We start from the raw sequence: 22,565 nt of genomic DNA on the forward strand, positions 1-22,565 counted from the left end.
CTGACCTCCTGAAATAACCATGTTTTCATTCTTAAAAAGCTGTTGCCTGAAGCTATCGCTGACTGTAAGAATATTCCAATGGTCAGCAGGAGGACATTTCATTACCCATATAACTTCAGTCCAAATCGGCTACTTCAGTCTATTTATATACTAAGCCCGTCTGCTTTTGGCGGTGGTTTCTCCGCAAACTTCCATTACACTGGGACAGTTTGTTTCAACAGACCTGTCAGATAACCTAAGGGTTATCATAACATAGCGTACGCTTCTGTCATCAGTGGGTTAGTCAGTGCCCTCGTGCTCTCATCTGCACAGATACAGTTTCCTAAATGTTAAGCCAATTCATTATTTTCTTCCCCTCTGAGGTTTGCGGTGTTTATTTGAGAAGGCGGGGGACGTGCATGCCCAACACAACACAGCATAGTCCGGGATATGCTTTTAGAAGCCGAAGGTATCAACACTTGTTTCTAAGGGTCAAGTTGAGGCAACTTTTCAGAGACATGGGAGGAGCCTCCAACCCCGTTGTCCCGTCGAAGCCCCGCGAAGACAAATGGCCAGCAGTCGCGCTCATCTCGAGGATGACCTTTCCTGTCCAATTTGTAGATACATTCTCAATCAGCCAGTGGTGCTCGCTTGCAGACACCGATTCTGCAAGGCCTGTTTAAAAGACAGCTGGGAGACACAAGGCGGTGGGGATTTACGCAGCTGTCCTCTGTGCTGGCGCGGTTCCTCCATGGATCAAATGGTGGCGAGCACTGCGCTGGAGAAGTCCTGTGAATCCCTCAGGGCGGACCGCAGCAAGAATGACCGAGAGGCTTGTGAGGAGCATGGGGAAAAGCTCACGTTGTTCTGCCTGGAGGACTTGGAGGCGATCTGCGCTGTATGTGGGAAGGCAGCTGCACACACTGGCCATAGGCTCTATCCCATTGGAGAAGGTGCTCATGACTGTAAGGTAAGTTAAAGTTAAGGTGCTTTCCCCCCTCCTCAAAAAAGAAATCAGGGGTGGTATTCTGAATACCTTCAGGATGACCAAACGTCTTCCTCCGTTTTACTACTGATGATAGAAGCTCTTGGTCTGTCTTTTATAGACTACTTTCTAAAGTGAACAATATAACAATTTATACACATGTTGTGGCTGAGCCGTCTCAAATAAAACTAGAATACAATTAAATGAATTGGACGATGTGAACGGTTTTTATTTTTGCAAATGAAAACTCATTCATTCTGTCATTCATCAAATAAAAGTGTTACTTTATTATTTGGATAAACAGCTTGTCAACATTTTGGCAATACAAAACATACATACCCATAAAATATTGTGTTTTTTTCCCATTTTGGTACTACCTTTAAAGCTTCTCTAAGCCTGTTGATTGGTGTGGAGACAGAGTTCATTCACATTCTAATTATAGATGTATATTTATGGTTCGGCATGGCACTGGGGGTCCAGAGAGGACTGAAACTTGATTCCCACAAGTTTCTGTGACACTTCATCTGTTCTATTCATGTAAAACATTGTAATTCTTCCAATATCGTGTCTCCGTTCTTGATCCTAAATTGCGTGAGTTGAATTTTCTGTAACCAGAACATTGAATCCTTTTTTTGGGGGGGGGGGGGGGGGGGTATTTGGCCATTTAACTTGATTCTGCTGCATTGTGCAGCTTTGTGTCTAATGCTGCCACAGAACAATACGCAGCAGCTGAAAGCCCCACGCTGCGCTGACAGCTGGGCCGTCTGCCAGACCGACCTTGATTTGAAGCGCTTGACGCCCTGTCACTGACTTTTTAGGCCGAACTGAAGAGTGCGCTGCTGCCTTTAAAAGACAAGTTGCAGTTGTACAAGAAGGCGAAAACGGCCTGTGAGGAAATGGCAGAACATGTCAAGGTAATGTCACTCACATCGGTGCAGCACGTTACTTTAAACGCAGGAGAGGGCCGAGGTGCGGAAGCAAAGATTACCCATCAATCTGTCCCTTTCCAGAACCAGGCTGAACATACGGAACGCCAAATCAAAGAGGAATTTGAAGCCCTTCACCTTTTCCTGAAAGAGCAGGAGGCTGCCAGACTTTCCGCTTTAAAAGCCGAGGAGCAGCAGAAGAATCAAGTGCTTGAACAGATGTTTGAAGAGATGAACGCCGAAATGATCGCGCTTTCAAACACCATCACATTAGTGGAACAGGAGATGAAATCTCGAGATATCCCATTTCTTAAGGTAGACGTGAACGTTGCTTCAGATGGTTTCGATATTGAAAACAGAAGTGGTTTTAAAATGTTCTTTTACATTTGGTTTCCAGAATTACAAAGAAACAATAAGGAGGTAAGTGTCTCAACACCTTGTATCCAGCAAAGTTGTCATAGGTTAATAGGACTTTACAGACGACACATTTCTCAAACAAGTATCTTTTCAGAACATGGCGAACTTCTGCTGATCCACAAATGACTTCCGATGCTCTGATCGACGTGGCCAAGCACTTGGGCTCTCTGAAATTTAAAGTGTGGGAGAAGATGAAGAGCGTAGTTAAATACTGTGAGTTCCTCAATTGTAACTCGACATGTTTTATCCACCAGCTCTTTTCTCCCCACATTAGTAACTTCTACCTTGTTTTTTGTTTTTTTCCTTCCCTCTAAAGATCCTGTGATTCTTGATCCAAACACAGCAGCCAGCTGTTTCGTCCTCTCTGCAGATCTCACAGTTGTGCAGAACTCGACAGAGATTTTTAAGTTGCCCGATAATCCCGAACGCTTTGACATAAGCGCTGAGATGCTGGCTGCTGAAGGCTATACCTCTGGACGCCACAGCTGGGATGTGGAGGTGAAGGACAACACCTACTGGGTGGTGGGAGTGGCCAGTGATTCCATCAAAAGGAAGGGCAAGCATGTACTGACACCGGCAGAGGGGTTCTGGACAATACGGTTTCGCAATAGAGAGCACAAGGCCTGCACAGCACCATGGGAGTCTCTGACCATGACGAAGACACCGGAAGTCGTCAGGGTAGTTTTAGACATGGATAGATGCAAGGTGACCTTTTACGACCCTACTGAGAGGACACCGCTCTACACCTTCAAAGATATCATCACCCCACGAGCCTTTCCCTACTTCTGCTCTGCCTGCAAAGAGCACCCACTGAAAGTCCTACCCACGAGGATAATGCTGTCAATGGACTAGCTCACATTGTATTCATGAAATACCAGAAATAATAAAAGAAAGAAACGAATGGCTGCTGCAGCTTGTGATGGGTCTTATTCTTTTGTCTTTCGCAAGAGACACTAAATCATGGCACTACACTGCAATGGAAGCAAAACAGAAATTGTACTTTATTAAAAAAAAGAAAGAAAAAAAAAAGACATGTTTTTAAATATTTCATTTTAATGTGTTTGAGTTAAGACAAACTTGTAGCCTGTAAAATCTGTAATTGTAAATAGCTAACACCAATATATTACTACATTGCTTTGTTACATAAAACAACAGTCGGCTGACTGCTTTGCATGACACTAAATCACAACAGTGATTTCACATTTTTTTGAGCTCCTCTTCAAGAGAAGCATTTCAAAAATGAAACACAGGTCCATTGTTTCATATAAGGCACATTTAGTAACTTGTGTGTTTGCCAATGTTGATCGGAGGGTTATATCAGGAAAAGTGAAAAGGGTTTTCCATTGTATTAAACAAAAAGAGACCTACGGTTAGTGTTTATCAAGTAGCCCTACGTACGGCATGTTGAAGTCCAGTCTTTCAGACTTATCCAACCCTACATCAGTAACCCGTAGCTTTGACTAAACCTACAAAGTAATGGTCTTGCAACATATTAATAAAGTGTTTCTTTCCTAAGCACATTACTGTAACATGTATCCTATGTCATTCAGGTTGTTTAGGGAGACTGTGCGGCGGTGCTCAATTATTTTGAGGTGTTCATTTCATAATTAAAAAAAGTTATACAAAAAATGCCCTCTTACTACGTCCTGGTGTGTTACTCATACTGTGTTAAAACCGCATCTGTAATAATTCTAAAAGTAATTCTATGTAAGTGGTTGTTGTGACTATGTTCCCCGTGGAGGTTAAAATTTAGTGCATTAACACTGACTGATCCTGACACCAGCGTTTGCATACGTTATCCTTGCTCTACAGCAGCCCTTCGTCTGAGCCTCCATGTCATAGAGACGCTCTTCCCTCCGTTATTGTATTGTAAAGCTCCTCGTCTACTGCTTCATAACATGCAGCTCTGGAGTTCAAAAAGTAGATCTGGTCAGTGGTGAGACGTGGGTCGAATCCCTCCCTCTGCAGCCTTGTCTTCTGGATTTTAAATGTACCTATGCAGGAATGTGGAGATACATACAATAGATTAACATTTATGATCAGGGATGCTTGACATGCTCATCAACTCAGCGGGGATAACGGATAAGTGTTTTTCCAGCACAGTTAGGGACAAGAAAATATGTGAAAAGTTGCCGCTAGTCAGATTTACAAGCGCAGTGAATCCATAATGGACGCCACAGCTTGGTGCCAGGAACCGCAAGAGGACACAGGGATGCAGCCATACACCGTACAAAAGAAATGGACGTGGTCACTGTGCCACCAATTGAATGTGGGCTCACTGGGCAGCTTCTTCCTGTCTCCTCTTAGCCACACACAGACTGATGGCCTTTTCCCTGCTGAATGTGTGCTACGCAGGCAGCTTCCACTAGTAGAAGTACAGAAACTCGGGGGGGGGATACTTGACTGAACCCAAATATTTCCTTGTGCTTACAAGGCTCTGCTGATGGCCTGAAGCTATACAAAACCACAAACTGCTAAACGAAGCACGTTTAGGATCAAAGCAACATACAAAACCATCTAGTTTAAAATCATTGCAAGTTCAAAGGAAAATCACATGAAAGTGTTTTTTTTTTGTTAAAAGAAATATAAAAATCTATTGAAATACAATAAATAATTAAGTTCAAATGAATTAAATTCCTTGTCCTGTGCCACATGCAGTCAATGTTTTGAGTTAAATTATTTTTATTTCCAAGTTTTATAGTTTTATAGTCTAAATATATGCTTGTATGCAATCAAATCTACAACCTTTAAGTCTCCCGGCCACATTCCCGCTCGCTTGCTACCCCATTGATTATTTCTCTAGATCAGCCACTGACCCGTGGTGTCCACATGTGGGGAGATCCGCAGGAAAACGGGCCGCGCATACGAGGGAAGAGCTGACTGGATTTTCTGTAAGAAACTGTTGCAGTCAAAATTCCTTGTGGCGTCTGCAATGGCAGCCATGCCTGCCTTCCCTTCCACACCTGGGATGACATATGATGGAGACAAAAATGTGTGTCAAGTAGTGAGCACGGACAAATAACAGCAAAAGGGATGTGTCGAAAGCAGCGAGCCGAGCGAGGTCACCATCACCTGTCACGGCCACGCCGTACACAGCCACGTCGGTCTGACCCAGGAGGCTGCTGAGGACACCTTCCACCTCGGTGGTAGAGACGTTTTCTCCTCGCCAGCGAAACGTGTCCCCGCTGCGGTCACGGAAGTACATGTAGCCCATGTCGTCCATCACAAGCACGTCACCTAGGGTAGACACAGGCATAGCAAAACAATGCACATCCTTTATTTTTGGGCTTTGTTGAGTTTGAACACTAGCGAGACCGATTGCACTTATTTTAAATGAGTCAGGCAAGCAAGCCGAAGTCTTGAGTCCTTTTTTTCCCTCATATTTTAGAAATAAAAATATATCTCTGGAAATAAAAAGGGCTGGTCACCCGATAGATATGCAGAATCATTTTTCTTGAAGACATTGTGAGCGATCTTCTTCCTCGTAGCGTCCTGGTTGGCGTAGCCATCAAAACGCCGCAATGGGTCCTGTTGGTTGATACGACCCACCAGCAGTCCTGGCTCCCCTGCAAGACACGGAGATCGGTTCACACGTTTGACAAATCACACACAACATGTGGAAAATGCATTATTGCAGTGTCAGTATGGGGTTACCAGGGCGGCAAGGCACGCAGAGCCCCCGGGTGTCACGGACCAGCTCCATGGTCTCCTCGTCCACCCTCACCAGACGGATTGGGTAGACGTTGGGCAGGATGCGACTGTTGAATCCGCAGGCTCCCACCTGGCAGGGAAAGAACTCTGATGAACTCACATTTTACCAGTGAAGACTTCCACGTGATCCGGGGATTTGCGGACCTTGCCATCCATGTTGGCAATGCTGCAGTTGCACTCTGTGGCTCCATAGAATTCACCAATCTGCTTCACGCCGAACCGCTCCGTGAAGGCCTCCCACACACTGGGGCGCAGCCCGTTTCCCACCGCCAGCCGGACTTTGTGGCCCTTTTCTGAAGGCCGCACTGGCTGAGAGAGTAGGTAGCGGCAGATTTCCCCAATATACTGCACTATCTACAACGGGAGAATGTTGTTGACGCGAGTTCAGAACTTCAGAAATGCTTATGCATAGTTATTGATTTCCTCAAATATAGCACTTGTCGATGGTTTCCGGGCATCAGCTCTTACAGTGCAGTTGTACTTAATGCAATCTTCCCAGAAGCGGCTGGCAGAGAATTTCTTCTTCACTACCACAGTGAGGCCGTGGATCAGACACTGACCAACGCCCATGATATTACCTGGCAGGAAGAGAAAGCTATCACTTTGGTCATGCAAACCTAATAGGGGGGGAAACTGTGTTCGTCAAAAGCTTGAGCCTTCGCTCATGTACCTGCTGAGTGATAGAGAGGCAGGCAGTCATAGATGATGTCGACGGGACTCATGCGAAAGGCAAAATACCCAAAAGCAGCAATTCTGTAGTAGCTGTTGTGGGAACAAAGGAGAGGATCTCAGACAGCTTAGTAGGTGTGCAGCAATGTAACAACTCTGGAAGGGGATACTTTCTGCTTTTGGATCTGGCGTACCGACTGTGTACCACAATGGCAGCTTTGGGCAGTCCTGTGGTGCCGGAGGTGTAAATATAAAATAGGCGGTCTGCAGAGGAGAATAAAAATAGAGCATTACAGCTGCTGGAAGACCCGGTGAACCCCCAAAATGACAGAACAGAAAATATAATCAATTTTTTCAATGTGCGTCATGCATCAATGTACCTCTGTTTTGTTAACCAGGGTGTATGTTGGGTTCCCGCTTTAATGCTGACTTTTAGACACATTGATCTAAGACCAATTTCACCTATTTACGCTTGAGTCACATTATTACAGAAAAGCAATTTAGTTAATAAAACTACACCCAAGAGTATCAATCACTCTGGTAATTCAGAAGTTCAGTCAAACACAGTAAATGGAAAGATTTTTAGGAGGTATTTAAAGGGAAATTAATAATTAACATCCATATCAAGTCCGCTCCAGTGATGGAGATGATACTCACCGTTCATGCCTTTGTGGGGAACACAGGGTGAAGGAGGATGTCTAGGTGAAGACGCTAAAAGTGGATCCAAAGGTTGAGCACCCAGTCGTTCCAGATGTTCCGCACTGAGGTCTCCTGTACTAAACCGCAGCATGGACATGGTGTTGGAGGAGCCGACCTCCAATATGGCTGAAATTCAGTAAGAAGCACAAGGGAAAGGAGGACATCAGGTTAGTTCAAGCTCTCTAGAAGACGAATGCACTGCAAGCACATTTTTTATATTGTGAGGTAAAGTAATTAAAAAATAAAAATGTGACTTTTTTTATTAATATTTTATTTCTGAAGCCTAACAGACTAAACATCTGACAAATTAAACATCTTTGTGACAACATTAAGACAAAAGCAGAGAAAACTGACATCCCAGGAATAACTGGAGCGCTAATGAAATAATTACACTCACACTAGCAAAATCAAAACCGACAGAAAAAAAATAAACAAATGAAATAAAGTGTTTGTATTGTAACCATATTTTTGGATATTAATATGTAAATTAAATACTAAAGAAATGTATTTTCTCATTTAATTAAGGATTTACATGCGAAAGGAGCATTTAATTAGAAATGATTAAAAGAAAATGAACAAATGTTCCCACATGCCAAAGGGTTTGTATTGTAAGAGAAAACGACTAGATTTAAATGTTAACTAACTTCACAAGGAGATGGCAAGTAGTGCTGGCAATGAGCTCACCGCCAGCATGTCCTCCTGACCACATGACATAATGGAGACAGTCAATATTATGCTCCACCACTAAATTAACATTTAGGTGTGAAACCAAAAGGACAACATTTCAGAAGCCTGTTTAAATAATGTGCCTTATAAACGTTTTATATAATCCAGTGAAACAGTATTGTGTAATGTAACCCACCAATGATAAAACATTCACAACGAATATCTCGATTGACTTTTCCGATATCGTGTAAGACATCCTTACCTTCAGCGAGCTCGGCTCCGAACACAACAGCGCGTGAGCCAGACGCCCCGATACAGTGCATGAGCGAGTCATGGCGGAGGTTGAAGTTGATGAGCGCAGCTTCCACCCCAACCTTGGCCAGGCCCAGCCAAAGCGCCACCTGTAAAGGCCTGCTTTCCATGAAGAGGGCCACCACGTCGCCTGAGACCCAGCCCTGACCCCTTGCCCAGTGGGCCACTTTATTAGACATCTCGTCCAGCTGGGTGAACGTCCACGTCTCCCCTGTGGCCTCGTAGATGAGTGCTGGTTTGTTTGGGTGTCTTTTGACGGTCTGGGCGAATATGGAAGGAATGTTACTTCCGTTGCGCATGTAGCGCCACAGAGCCATCTTCACTCTCATCAGCACGTAGAGGCCACTGTGGAGGGTCAGAGGAGGGAGACAAGGAGAAAATACACGGGTGAGGGTGTAAACTCTACATGACAATCAGGTGGGCAGAAATCTTTAAAAGTTATTTCATATGCTGGTAACAATATATATAGTGATTGTTATTCAATAAATAGATCTATATGACCATATTTTTGGGGATATTAATGTGAATTAAATACTTGGAAAATGTAAATAAATGTATTTTCACATTTAATTAAGGATTTACATGCAAAAGGAGCATTTAATTAGAAATAAATTAAAAGAAAATGAACAAATTTCCCACTTTCTAAAATGTCAACACGCGTGAATACAAATTTAGAGAAACAGAGACACAGTAATCGGATTTTTACAATAGTTTTTTATTAAACTACACGAGGCAGAGCAGAACCTGTAGTTGAATAGTCATTTCTTAATGCTTTTCTCATGCTCAATCAGTATTGTTACAGGCAACTTGCATGTGTGCTTGTCTAACAGATTAGTTGATTATATAAACTAATCAATTAGATGACACAAGTGTTAATTGAAAAAGCAACGTCTGTGGTCAAGGACAGCCCTAGTTATTATGTGCCAGGATATCTTGATATAGGATTGATTTGTGATCACCACACGATCACATTGACTGGCACTATAAAACCGATTAATCAAAACAGAATCAGAACTATAGTTGTGCCTATTTAACTTACTTGACGTCTCTCTTGGCTGTGCATGCTGCGATGTAGAAGTATTTCCAACTTTTCGTGCCCAGATAAACCCCGAGGCCTGCGGCCAGACTCCAGGACCAGGACACCCCGAAGAGACGCAACAGTCCCACGGACCCCAGAGAGGCTGAGACACTCGCCGCATTGTGCATTCTTGTCGTGGAGGAAACGGAGAGGGGGGAGAGACAGAGAGAGAGGTGCTCTTTTAAAGGGCTGGATCTGGCACATGTCGCATCCTCTGGCCTACATGGCTTTCAAACGAGGAGGCTGGTACAAATCAAGTAGCCTCACGAACTTTGAGACTAATGGCGAAGAGCGCGAGTTGAGAGAAAGTTACCACACATCAGACGGTTACACATGCACGAACCCCACCCTGCGTCACACAAACTTCCATCCGAGACCATTACATCCACGCACTGCCCTCCACTTACCCTACGAGTCGACGCACCTCGGCGACGTCACCTTTCACCCGGTAACCCTCGGGAGCTCGGTGAATGTCGCGAACTGTTTTTTTTTTGTTTTATCTCGCGGAAACGACGCTAGAATTCAAATCTACCTCCGGATGTCGAGTGCGGTCGGGATATTGTGACGTTTTAAGGAAACCAGTAGTTTTAAAGTTACACAACAGTTTTACGGATCAGTCGTAACTAACGTCAAAGTAAGCTAGGAACAATTCATATTCAAGCGATGGTCGTAGGTTAAACGTACGTGAGTCCTGTATGCTGAAACTTGTGGTAGGATGGGCTCGGGGGGGGGTTCTTAATTTTTGTCCAAAAAACGATGTGACCGAGGACGGAGTGAGAGCATCGAAATGTAGAACTAGTCGGGCTATCTTCTGTTCTCCATATTGAACGCACTCGCTGCCAAATGAAGCACCGCCCACCAGTGGTATGAGGCTTGAAAAGCAGCTCAGCTATTTGTCAAACGCGATGCTCGTCAAGGCGTTTCTCCATTTTCATTGGGCAGAACGAACTCCGCCTGATTTCCCATCCAACAGTTTTGCAGGTGGCTGCTATTGATAGTAGCACCGGCGCAGACTACTAACTAAATGTTGTGAAATGTTTCCAAACTCTCATTCATTCTTATTCTCTCAGCTGGCATGTTGACTGTGGACCCCACTAAACTTCGTTGAAAACAAAACAGAAAATTCTAAAAAAATTTCACACCACACAATAAATGATTCGACCATATAAGAAAAAGTCCAAGGTCAAAATGGTCATTGCAGAATGAAAGCTTCCCCATGTGTGTCTGCAAAGAAGCTATTTTCTTTCATTGTGGGTCTCTGTCTGTAGAAAGCACAACAAAGTCTGAAAACCACTGTCTTCCTCAGTAAGATGTAAACCCAAGGATCCAAGATCTGATTCCAGATAGCCATGCGTAAGCCCAGGAGGATGAACCCATCCTTCTTGTGTGTCCAGGTTTTCTGGCTGATCTGCATCGCGAGAATGTGAACCTATAGTGCAGGAAACACAAAAATAATCACTCGTGACGTACAGTTGTTGTTTTATCATGGCATTTAAAAAAAAAGTAATTTAAAAACTAAAAGTACTTACAAGAAAGGGGCTCCAGCATACACAAGAAACGACAGTGATCCCTGCCAATTGTGCCAACATCTCCACATCCAGCGAACAAACCGCTGAGGAAGACGTTGACGATGAACGACGAAGGCTGCGAACTGATGATTTTGCGTCAACATTGTGAGACTTCAATCTGGCATGCAGCAATGCCAGGGCACTCACGATGTTGCAGAGTAGGGCAAAAGTCAGTGCACTGAGGCCCACAACAGAGAAGGCCAGAGCCACATTGGTATCCGCTTTAGATTGTGGATCACAGATACGCAAGAAACACCACGTTCCAGGTGACTGGGTAGTGTAAGTGCCCACAGCAAATAGTGGTAGAACTGCCAGCACGAGTGCAAGAGAGGACAGAAGTAACACAACTCGCCACATGTGACGCAATGTGATCATAGCAGAATGGAAAAAAGGCTGAGTGATGGCCACACAGCGCTCCACTGCCATAGCACAACCCAGCAGTAAAGAGCATAAGCCAAAAAACACCATACTTGCCCCAAAAATCTTACAGAACTCTGTAGTGGGCTCCCCAGCCTCTATTTTATTCATCTTAGCTATGTGCAGATACAAGGCAAATGCACCTAGTATCACATGACCTGCAAGGTCAGCCAAAAGTAAAGCCACTGTCAGTAGCAGAAATGGGGCTTTGGATCGACGGCGGAATCGCACACGAGACTTAGCCAGGATGCCAAGAGCTGTGAGGTTGGAGATGGTGCCAAAAATCATAGTGAAGCAGGACACCACCAAACTTGAAGATTTGGCGGATGCCGAGGTGCTGTTGTTTGGCCAGTGACATGAATGCTCAGAAGAGTTGATCCTCAGGTTCTGGTGGACGATGAGTGGCGTGGTAGACGTAGAAAAAGAATCCATGAGTATAGAGAGCGTCCCGATCTTCAGAGTCATCTGCAGAGAATCACAGGCAAAGTGATACCTTTTAGGTTTTTAAAACAAAAGTAATACATAACGCACAATAACAGAGAGTTTGAAGAAGTCTTAAATCCAAAATGACGTACCAATGAATGCTATGATACCTTTTTCTCTCGACGACTCAAAGACCAATTACAGAGACATTGATTTGAAGAGCTCCTAGTGCCCAGAAGTGAAATAGAGTCACATAAGCGCACACATATGAGCATGCCGTGACAATGGTGCATTAGCAATTTTCATCCTATTGTCATACACCATGCATCAGACACTAGCCTTGATGTTTGTTTGATTAATTGATTATCTTTCTCCCTCTCTAGATGCATCCTTTTCAAAGGGGCACCACAATAATGTTCACAGACCTTGTTAGTAGGTGCATTGATTAAAATCTCAGAAGAGCCCTCCGGTTGTAATGTTTTTATACAAGACAAACAAGAGCAAAGTCAAAACTGCAGGTACAATCTGGTCTGGTTCTTTTCTATCTTCTGGTAACACAGTATGACCAGTCTTCACTAGGAACTCCCACTTATCAATCCATCCATTTGTTCAACCATCTTTCTTAAAAATAGAGCAGGGTAAAAACTATTTTCTTTTTGCATTTCTTTCTGGTACTGCTCTCTTACTTCATCAATAGTGAGTGAGGGTTTTTGGAAATTACAGAAGAAATTGATTCATCGGGGTAGTTCTCCTTTTGCATTATATACATGTGTCAAATACATCTTTCAAGATGTCTGAATCCTTCTGTAAATTCCCAATGCTCACAATGATAATAATACAAGTGAATTAAATAGATAAAATGAAGGATGAATCCTCTAGAGATCTACTTTGCTACCAGAGAATAATATGATAAATATCATATCTGTAAAGTCAATTTACCATGAAATCATTATGAATAATACATTGAACTTACCTTCTGTAAACCCCGGATAAACCCTGGAAATAGTGACATTGGTAGATAAGCGAGGACGACTATGTGTCTCTTCTCTGCAGAGTTGCCAGGTTCTGTACTAATCACTGTTGCTTTTGTTCTTTCCTTCTGCCTCTCTGACATTCTTTTTCTCCCAGGTCTGTCTTTCTCTCTCTCCAGAGGTTTGGGAGCTATTGCATATCTACATGCAGCATCTGCATTTTCCATCCTTTTCCCCCCTCTGGATATGGTTCGTCCATCTATTCATCTGCTCTGTTTATTTATTTTTCCAGCACAGAGGTATAAGGCAGTCACTTTCATTTTGTAGTATTGATCCAGTGCTTGCTAAATAATTTAACAGTGAAAAAAACCCCTCAGGTATCTCAAATTATTAATGATTTTTCTATTTCCCTTAAAAGCAGGGAGAGTTCAAGATTTTGTCATTCAGCTGTTAGTTATCACCCTCGGACAGCCACATAAACATTAAGTAAGCACAGAGATGGACATGAAAGAAGTTTGAAGAAGCATAGCGAGGATTGGGTGCCTCAAGGGCTTCTATTATACTGATAGAAATGCATCAGAGGAGCATCTGTAGCGGAACTTCCAAGGTTTCCAAATGTTCAAGAGGGAGTACTCTAAAATAATTTGATGCATATAATACAACATGTTTTCAGAGTTACTTAAGGTTCGCATACTCCTTTAAATTGGGGTACCAATTTGGAGACTTCGGAGTTGTTTTTGAGACCATAATGTCTGTCCCGAACACAAACAGGAAGGAAAAGCAGATTATCTTCTATTTCCTCTGTATCTTTAACTGTCTCTAGCTTATAACCAGCCAGTTTTGTGTTACTGCAGTGAGCAAATGTTTGTGTAATGAGTGTTAGAAATGAAGGCGGAAATGTTGACAACATCATTGCATGAGTTTGGAAATGCCTTCCTGCTAAATCCTGGCTCTGATGTAAATAACTATATCGTTTAAGATGCATTTTTACTTTTGAGGGTCCAAACTAATTTATTCTATATTAAAAAATATTATAATATATAAAAATATTTTTATTTTAAAATAATTCAAGGCCACACTGGGAAGATCTTGTTGAGGAGCTTATTTATTTCATTGCAGAAGAGGCATAGGAAGTATGAAAACACAATTTCAAAAAATTAAAATGGTAAATTACAGAAAATGTAAATCAGAAATACAAGATAAAATAATTGGACCAAACCAGAATTTAGCTAAAACCAGTGCTTACAACAAACGTTATGTTGAACATTCAAGTTTTGAAACCAAATACAGTAATGGAATACATATAATACACGTGATCTAAAGCAGCCACCTAATTTGTTACCCACCGAATTGCCTAGAAATATATACACATATTTACTACTACAGAAAATAATATTTTTTTGTTCTATAATTGTCCTTCTCTTTGCAAGCCACATTAAGAAGATTTCAATTTAAACAAAAGTTCTCCTGAAAAAAGTGCTTTTCCGCAGAAACGTCACTGCTGGTTTAAATCAAGTACCTGAACGACACGACAAGCCATATTACAAAACTTATCATTATTCTTAAACATTTAAATAAAACAAATGTGGGCATGAAATTAAAGCACACTATGTGCTGTAATCAAGAGTTTAGCTTAACAATGGAATTTCTCTTCTTGACAGGAATTGATCATTTGTGTAAAATTATAACAGTCAACTGTTATATTTTAAATAGCTTCAGTTACAAAGACCAACGCAAAATGTATAAAACATATAAAAGAAGATACTATTTACGACATTTAGCAGTGAAGCCAACCAGTGCATTGACCACAAATGGCAGATCAGTAGTCAGGCGCTGTCTTCGGGAAATAAATCAAAATTTACTTTGTGCCCAGAGGCGAGACTCTCCCGTGTCCTGGCTGCTCTTTGATGCCTGAGGACCACAGACAGAGGTAAGCCCATCAGTCATGACAGACACATTCAGTATTCTTTCATTATCAAGAAAGGCTGTTCTCTGACACACTTCACTTCACATCTCCTACAACACCCTAAAAGAATAATGTGCACGCTTTGGACGTTTCCGAACTAAATTCCAGTCTCTTAAGCAATCTAATTAAGGATAAACTGTTAAACTATGCTGTCCACATGCAAATCTAATGTTTGATTTGCTTGGTCTGTAAACAATTAAGGCCCCTGTTGATGGGCAATAAATATGTGCAATTATTGTCCTTTAGATGCAGTGTTTCATGAAAATATACTGTACATGGTGGCCAAGTAAAGATATCATACTGTGTCACATTTGATTAAGCCCATTGCTATTTTGCAATCTCATAAAATTAGAACTACACGTGTTGGATAAAACTTCAACGTTACTACACCCCGAATTAGAGACACTGGTGAAATATTGATTAATGCTTACATTAGCTTTGCTGGTGTGCGAGTCGGTGATGTTTGAGTAACTCTTCACCCGAGGAGCCCAGAATCTGGACAGGATGTTTCCATATTCATCCCTCACCTAAATAAAACAACAAGAATTAGGATAGGACACCAAGAAAAAGGCCTTGCAGAGCTTGCTGTTATTGTTGGCAGGCGCTTTACCCACCTGTTTGGAAAACAGACAATGCATGACAAAGAGCATAACCCCCTGAAAGCTGCCACAGACAGTGAACAGGTAAGACGTGACTATTGTGCCTTCATTGAATTGGAAACAACCAAAGATCCACATGGTGCCCAACAGAGTCAGCTGAGCCACTGCAGTAATGGTGAACACCCTGCAGGAAGCAACAAATATACACACAGGTCTTAAGGGAGGCACTTTCAACAGAAATAACTTGGGAAGAATGACTCATAACTTGTTTTTATTAGATAGAAGTATGGAAAACGTCCTGACTTACTTTATTTTGTGCAGATTGTCAAGGTCAGGGTTTAAACTTGAGAACTTCTCTGCCAACTTCCACACAGTGATGAGAAAGAAGAAAATGTTCACCTGAAAGACAACCTATGATGAGTTTGGATTTTTTCAAAGCAATGTCGTTCATTTTTATTATTATTTTTACTCACAGCGATGATGACGCAGACCGGGCCAAAAAAACTCCAAATGAATTCCAGGTGCAACCAACAACTACAATGAATATTGAGAGCTTATTGAGAAAAATAAATATCAACACAACATGGGAATCAGGAAGAAGATCAGCATTAGTTTGGGGAACTTACTATTTCTCGGTGCCATATCCCCCGGCGTTAACTATGGCAGAGATAGCAACAATAACCGCTGGGACTCCATAGCCACCTGCCAGCATGTAGAGGGTTTTGAAGTTTGTGTTGAAGACCAGGACTACCATCCTAAAGAGTTGTATGCCCTCCAGACACATCCAGCAAAATGCTGCCAAGAAAAAGAAGTGTAGCAGCCCTGCTACCACTGCACAGCCAACCTAACACAGCAGGGAGAGGGATGATCACAATGACAGCAGTTGAAAAAGAGAAAAAAAGGATGCTGCATTATGGGATATTTGCAGAATAGTTGTTCTGTGATAGACCGTCAGGCCCCACATAAATCATTCAGTCGCACTGCTCTTTCTTAGAAACTTTTCATTTGCTATATTCTGATTGTATTTTGACTGTGCCAGTTGCAACAGAAGTATTTACCCGGTTCTCCGTACGAGACAAGCCTGCGAGGAAGATAATGAAGGCGATGAAGAGGTTGATGCAGAGGTGCAGGTGGATGGTGGTTCTTGGGCTTTTGATGGATTTAATCAATGAGAACGTCAGGATGCAGATGAACAGGCAAATGAGTGAAAGGGACAGACCCAACCATGTAATCAGCTGCAATTCAAACGTATCCTGTTGAGGGAAGAAAATGAGACAGGTTTACATAAAAGTAGACAGAAATAGACAGTTTCAAGTTTCAATCATGAGCCATGATTGGCTATGTATCATCATGTATGTAAAGTGAGAGTTTCCACCTCTACGTCATAGAGCGCCATGAGCACAGCAAAGCTGCTAAGGTGGTTGCAGGAACACACGGTGTGTTCAGGCTTGGACTCGATCACTTGGCAGCCTCGGGTAGACCATGATCCGCCTTCCTCCGAGGCATCCCAGAACACACAGGTGTGGTTCATTTCATTCGTCTGCGAAACAAGAGAGAAAATGGCCATTAAAACAAGTGAAATTTTCCACCAGAGACAGATTATAATCCTTAATGACAAACTAGATGCTACCTTTTTGAGGTGGTACAAAGTCAATTTGATTGGCTCTTCGAGATGGCTCGTGTTTCTGTTACTGACGGAGGCAGTCACGACTTTAGAGTTGAGCTCGAAGCGGTGGTTCGCTTCTGGTTTCATCTTTCCATAGAAGCCTTTGGTAGAGTCCTCCAGGTTTGCATAGCCCAGCAGGTACACTGTTGTAAAGCCTTTCACCACCACAGCAGGATGACACCAGATTTAATGGACATTCATCACATTTGTCTACATTCTAATGAAAGTGGTCTATTACCAGGGTAATAGGAAGGATCTCCAGCAGCAGTCTCCAACTGAAGGTCCAGTTTAGCTTGTTTTGATGACAAAGTCACAGCCCCCTTGGGTAAATCAGCCCCTTTCATTACCAGCAGCTCCAGCTCTGGACCCAGGTAAATACACTTTTATTGATTAAAATTTCATGTCTAATAATACTGTGGATGACGTCCAAAAAAGAGAAATCTACCAGCTTTCGGAAACGAACATTCCATCAAAAGATGTGTTAATGTGAACAAATTGTCTTTGAACCTGAGTAACTGGAGGATCCGTTGATCCCAGGGGGCTTAATGAAAGCCGCTGCAAATTTCAGACTGTTCTCCACCAGGTTCAGAAAGGTGGAGACTTTCCTGTTATCATTGAAGGCTCCGCCGGACAAGAGCTCGTCGATCAGAGACAGCAGTTGCTACAGGCACAGGAGAGAGAGAGCAGGGTGGGAGGGAGAAACATAAGCACGAGCCGGGAAAAACAGGAGACAGAGTCCGCCAGAGGCAGACATTCAGGCTCCATACCACCTCAGGTCAAAATAAACAGTCTGCATAGCTGTGCAAAGACATGTCCACTCCATGTGATGCAAGAATGCAACGATTCCTACTTTGGGTGCTTTTCTTGCATAATCTAACAGTATTTAAATCATTTATGTACAGCAATACCTTCATTATGTCCTCTCCATCCAGCTCTTTTGGATCCTCACTTTCTGTGAGGTTGAGACAGCTTTTTTCTAATTGCACCATGAGGTTATGTGCAGCGGGAAGTTTCTAGAAAAGCAATTTGGTGAATACAAAACAAAAATATGGGGCAAAATACAGAATATTTGTTGAATGGTGTTTTGTTTACGGTGTGGTTTTACCTCTCGCAGATTGTTCCTATCTTTGAATACATCACAGTTTAAAGCTGAGGAAACAGGAGGTTTTGTTTCATTAAATGTGCTTTCTGATGGCTGTGCCCATGAAATGTTTATATATGTAGAGATTCAGTCATGGGTTTTGGAAGTGGATTGGAGCGCTGCAGTGCTCTTACCAGTGCAGCGACTCCTTTTGTTGCCATAGTTAGTGAACCCTTCGTGGCATGCACATTCATGGCTGCCGTTTCCACGGTGGTGGCAGGTTCCATTTCCGCAGATTGTTTTATCAATACTACACATGTCTGTAATGGAAACAAATCAGGGAGAGGGGAAAGTGTGTTTCAGACGGTTGCAATCAAACAATAAATATTCTGGTCCACCTGAAAGTTCATGTCCAAAATGTTACTTAATAGTAATTAATATAATGCCAAGAAAAAGGACAGACAATAAGTCAAATCAACTTACTTAAATAAATCCATTGTTGTATTTACAATCACATCATATTCCTCACCTTCACATTTCTCCTGACTGCCAGTGAAGTTAAATCTGCCAGATTTGAGTCCAAAGCCACTCTTACACACACAGTGATAACTTCCTGGTGTGTTGAGGCATGCTGCATTTGGACCACAAACATCTTCTTTTTTACACTCATCAATATCTACACGAGCAAGAAGAAGACATCTTAGAACAACGAAAAAAAGGAATCCATTGCTGAAAAACCACTGAAACCAGAAACCGTCATTTTACTGAAGCCACATAAAGAGAGAAATGTATGCCCTACATATAATCCACCACAGTGTGATCTAATAGGGTACTTATGAGTTTCTCACCGTTGCATGTAACGTTTTCACTGCCGCGAAAGCTTTCGAGTCCAGTTGTAGAATTGAATCCATTGAGACAAATGCAGGAATAATGGGGAATTGTGTTTTCACATGCGGTATTAGGTCCACAGATTTCATTGTTTTCAGTGCACTCATTGATGTCTTAAAACAAAAGATTAGGACAGGACAGTTATACTTAGATGACAACTGCAGCAATGAAACTTTTATACTTAAAAATGTATACATTTAATAATTTTTGAAGATTGCTTACCTTTACATTGATCCGCTAAAGCTTGAAAACTCACATTCTTTGATGTTGATTGGAAACCAACATGACACTGGCAATAGTTGATGCCGTCTATTTTGGAACAGGTCGCATTTGTTCCACATGGATTATTGGGCGTTCCGTCGTCATTAGTTTCAGTGCATTTATCCTCATCTTAATCAAGCACAAATATAAGAAAAACAGATACAAAAAATGTCAAATCAACATTTCCAAGACAATTTGCACTTTATTTCAATCTGAACGTTAATTTACCAAACCAAATAATATATATTTGCAATTACTAACTTCTATATGCAAAAATAAGAAACACATTATTTTTCTTCGATGGGCTATGTGTACAAGAGTTTGTTTTTCATACCATTTGCAATATTCCTCTTCCTAATAAATCGTGGGCTGCTGAAGTCTGTTGACAGGACCATCACGAGGGAGAGGTACAAAGCTGAAAAGCAAATAGGTGACTGTCAGTCTATAAGTTCAACACTTCCCCCCCCCATGAATGCAACACTTGTTACCCTGGCAACTATGCATAATCTACACTAGCCGCCTTTAAAAAATCATTCTTAGCTTTTTCTGTGTAGCTAAAGGGACATTAATGAGTGTAACTTGAACAACACCAGACGTGTTCAGAGTGAAAAAAAATGCTCTGTAGTAAAGGTAGATTCCCTCATTTTCTACCATCATTTCCTCAGATTGTTCCAATTTTTCAACGAGGGTGTCTGCAGAACTCTGTTTCCTATGTACGAGGAAACATCAGCTGGTGTGATACGAGCACAAAAAAATGCAATACATCCTCAGCCAGTTTGAGTCCAGAATGAGTGCTGTGGTTGCTTAAATGAAGCCAGATGCGTGCAATGTGCACTCAGCATATGGAGACAGGAAGTAACAGGCCAGTTTGAGATACACCATTTTCTTTATCTCAGGGCAGCTGATAATCATAACGATTGGATTCGTACACGGGAAACGAAATGACGGTAAAATGTGTTTTAGTACAAGTTGTTATCACTCAATGTTGTGTTGTCTCATAGCAACCCTTTCTGTGTGACTGTGGACACACAGAAAGGGTTAGTCACGTGGTTGCCATGCAATGACCTCTTAAGGTAAAAATAGCACTTTAAAAGCAGAAGAACAGATGTGCTTTGTGCAATTGGAACCAAAAAGTGGCGGTTTTCAGCATCACCCTCCTTCTTGTTCTCATAATTCATTCGGGGTCTTTTCCAAACACACAAAAAAACAAAATATACACGGACACACTGATACCTATTCCTTTAGGTTTGACGGCAACCGTAGTTAGTAAGTTTCCCTCTTTGGGTCCCAGAAAACTTTTTCAACAAATGATTTTCCATCCGAACTATGGTGCAAATGGATGATAGATGTGACTCACCCAGTATCATGAGATTCCACTTGCTGGCCATGGTGAAGAGGAAAGCACCGTCCAGAAAACAAAACTCAGGGAAAACAACCCGAGAGTTTAACACTTAGATCAAACAGTTACTTATAAGTTGCCCTGGTTGTTTCTAGTTTAAAGTGAAAAGAAGGCAAAAAAAAATAGTATCCACTAATCCACTAGTTGAAGGGAGGGGGACATGTCCGATCAGTATTTGCCGACACCAGCGTATAAAAAATATGTAAAAAAAGATGGAATCGGTCGTCTCTCTCCTCATACAATGACCTCTCCTCTTGTCTCTGTTTGAATCGTCATCTGCTCTCACTAATGAGGTGACTTGCTAAGATGACTAGTTTTTCTCGGGAGGGGTTTCACTCTCTCTCTCTCTCTCTCTCTCTCTCTTTTTCCGAATCACATCTCCGACACAGAGGTTGGTGCAGCCAGAAGTTGAGAACAGAACGCACTCTTGTTAGAGTGTGGTGATGTTGAGAGGAAATGGCAATGTCAGCTCACACCACACAACTCTGATGACAACAATGTGTTACCCAACCGCGTTTTTGCAAAAAGTGAATTTCTCTCTTTCTCTCCCTCTGCCTTTGCTGCCGGACTCTGAGGTCAGGCGAGCGAAAGGGGGTCAAGAGGAGTTTATGCGACTGGTCATTGTCCAGCTAGTGGGCTTCAGCTCCCAGCGCGGCGACTATGGCGATGACACATTTACAGCTTTTTGCCTTTGAGTGGCTCTGTGCGAGACAATGTAACAATGGTAACAATGTTGCGCTTCATTTGGAAAGATTTGAACAAAGAACATTGAATTTATATGTGTATATGTAATTCCCCACTCCCTAACAGCGGAAATACTGCACTTATTTTCAATAAAAAGGAAAAAAACAGCAAATTTAGGTCACAGGGTAACATGGTTAAAAATACAATCAAGTGTCAGAAGTTAGCTGTAAATGAAAGTACCGTCAGTAAGAGGAAATAGAGATCTGAGAAACCGGCATAAAAGGAACACACTGTTCTTTTTCTTTTCACACATCTATAGATGTTCATCACATCTGCGTCACAAGATGACACTACTGAAACCTACAGGATGTGCCAATACTGGCTTGAGTGTGAGCTCTAACGGTTCATAAAAACAACCGAACGGGACAAAACAAATTGTTGAATTTTCCACCACTTTTCTTGTTTCCAGGTCAAAATGGCGAGGTCTTTTTCAGGCCTGGAGACTCGCTGACAGGCACTGGCATTATTGCGTTATTTCACCCTCTTAAACAATGAGTTGGGGTTTGTGGGCCTAGGAAAATGGAGGTGACAGACAGCAGGCCTTTAGGGACTGGCGGCGCACAGCTGTGTAATAGAGCTTGCTCACATTTGAGCCATGAAATGTACTCACATTAGCATGACCTAGAAACCCTTCCTGCCAACTGCATGTGTTCTAAAAATAAATCTATTTTTACAAAAATGTTTTCACTGCAGACAGGCTTCTGGTGCCCTCTCTAACTGTAGGAATAATCAATCACTTAAACAGCATTCAAAAGTATTTAATAATGCACACATGTGACATATTGCATATTTGTTGTATACTTTCGACTTTTATTCCTTCGGCTTTGCTCTGACTAGTTGCATCATAGCACTTCAGTCGAGTCTTCACTGGGAGTATAAGACAGAAATACTTTTTAAATAATTAAAAAACAGATTTCAAAAGGGTGCCTATAACATGACATGACGTACACTGTAACTCTAAATCACCTAGTTTCCAAACAACAAACCAACACGTTGAACAGCTGAGCAGCAGCAAGGGATGCCACTGACCCCCACTTTTAACTTTTGGGGGGAGATACTGTGCTCAGTGCCAAGCGGCGCTGACCTTGATGAATCCTTGAACTAGCGTGTTTAACTATGCTGTCTTGCAACAATTGAATT

At 42.1% G+C, this 22,565-nt stretch overlaps 4 protein-coding genes across 5 annotated transcripts; 1 reads left to right on the forward strand and 3 right to left on the reverse strand.

Annotated features, from left to right (window-relative positions):
- The first annotated feature begins 421 nt into the window (after positions 1-421).
- Positions 422-3,336, forward strand: trim35-13 (tripartite motif containing 35-13). The gene is made up of 6 exons (XM_037475536.2): positions 422-949; positions 1,783-1,878; positions 1,975-2,205; positions 2,288-2,310; positions 2,402-2,520; positions 2,624-3,336. Exons 1-6 carry the CDS (start codon positions 548-550, stop codon positions 3,157-3,159), a joined length of 1,407 nt encoding a protein of 468 aa, XP_037331433.2. The 5' UTR covers positions 422-547; the 3' UTR covers positions 3,160-3,336.
- Positions 3,337-3,341: 5 nt separating this feature from the next.
- slc27a1a (solute carrier family 27 member 1a) lies at positions 3,342-10,257 on the reverse strand. Of its 2 annotated transcripts, none has more exons than XM_037475534.2 (13): positions 10,127-10,257; positions 9,404-9,571; positions 8,315-8,709; positions 7,345-7,512; positions 6,882-6,951; positions 6,689-6,780; positions 6,487-6,596; positions 6,163-6,372; positions 5,962-6,088; positions 5,736-5,873; positions 5,380-5,544; positions 5,124-5,270; positions 3,342-4,301 (listed from the first exon to the last, which is right to left on the reverse strand). In XM_037475534.2, the coding sequence occupies exons 2-13, from the start codon at positions 9,568-9,570 to the stop codon at positions 4,144-4,146; spliced, it is 1,947 nt and encodes a 648-aa protein (XP_037331431.2). In that variant the 5' UTR covers position 9,571; positions 10,127-10,257; the 3' UTR covers positions 3,342-4,143. The 2 variants fall into 2 exon arrangements, with proteins under 2 accessions (XP_037331431.2, XP_037331430.2); XM_037475533.2 differs by having other exon boundaries at positions 9,850-10,257.
- Positions 10,258-10,535: 278 nt separating this feature from the next.
- On the reverse strand, positions 10,536-13,069 carry ptger1c (prostaglandin E receptor 1c (subtype EP1)). Its single transcript, XM_037475539.2, has 3 exons — positions 12,824-13,069; positions 10,972-11,892; positions 10,536-10,871 (listed from the first exon to the last, which is right to left on the reverse strand). The coding sequence occupies exons 1-3, from the start codon at positions 13,046-13,048 to the stop codon at positions 10,635-10,637; spliced, it is 1,383 nt and encodes a 460-aa protein (XP_037331436.2). The 5' UTR covers positions 13,049-13,069; the 3' UTR covers positions 10,536-10,634.
- Positions 13,070-13,908: 839 nt separating this feature from the next.
- Positions 13,909-21,059, reverse strand: LOC119221017 (adhesion G protein-coupled receptor E1). Its single transcript, XM_037477411.2, has 19 exons — positions 20,640-21,059; positions 19,617-19,697; positions 19,244-19,411; positions 18,982-19,134; positions 18,663-18,809; positions 18,328-18,453; positions 18,158-18,201; positions 17,961-18,065; positions 17,560-17,713; positions 17,291-17,413; positions 17,017-17,207; positions 16,762-16,926; positions 16,445-16,639; positions 16,013-16,230; positions 15,860-15,920; positions 15,694-15,785; positions 15,402-15,570; positions 15,219-15,314; positions 13,909-14,732 (listed from the first exon to the last, which is right to left on the reverse strand). The coding sequence occupies exons 1-19, from the start codon at positions 20,668-20,670 to the stop codon at positions 14,673-14,675; spliced, it is 2,379 nt and encodes a 792-aa protein (XP_037333308.2). The 5' UTR covers positions 20,671-21,059; the 3' UTR covers positions 13,909-14,672.
- Between the last annotated feature and the right edge of the window lie 1,506 nt (positions 21,060-22,565).

This window comes from Pungitius pungitius, chromosome 12 (genome assembly GCF_949316345.1).
Source record: "Pungitius pungitius chromosome 12, fPunPun2.1, whole genome shotgun sequence".
NCBI classification, from domain to species: domain Eukaryota; kingdom Metazoa; phylum Chordata; class Actinopteri; order Perciformes; family Gasterosteidae; genus Pungitius; species Pungitius pungitius.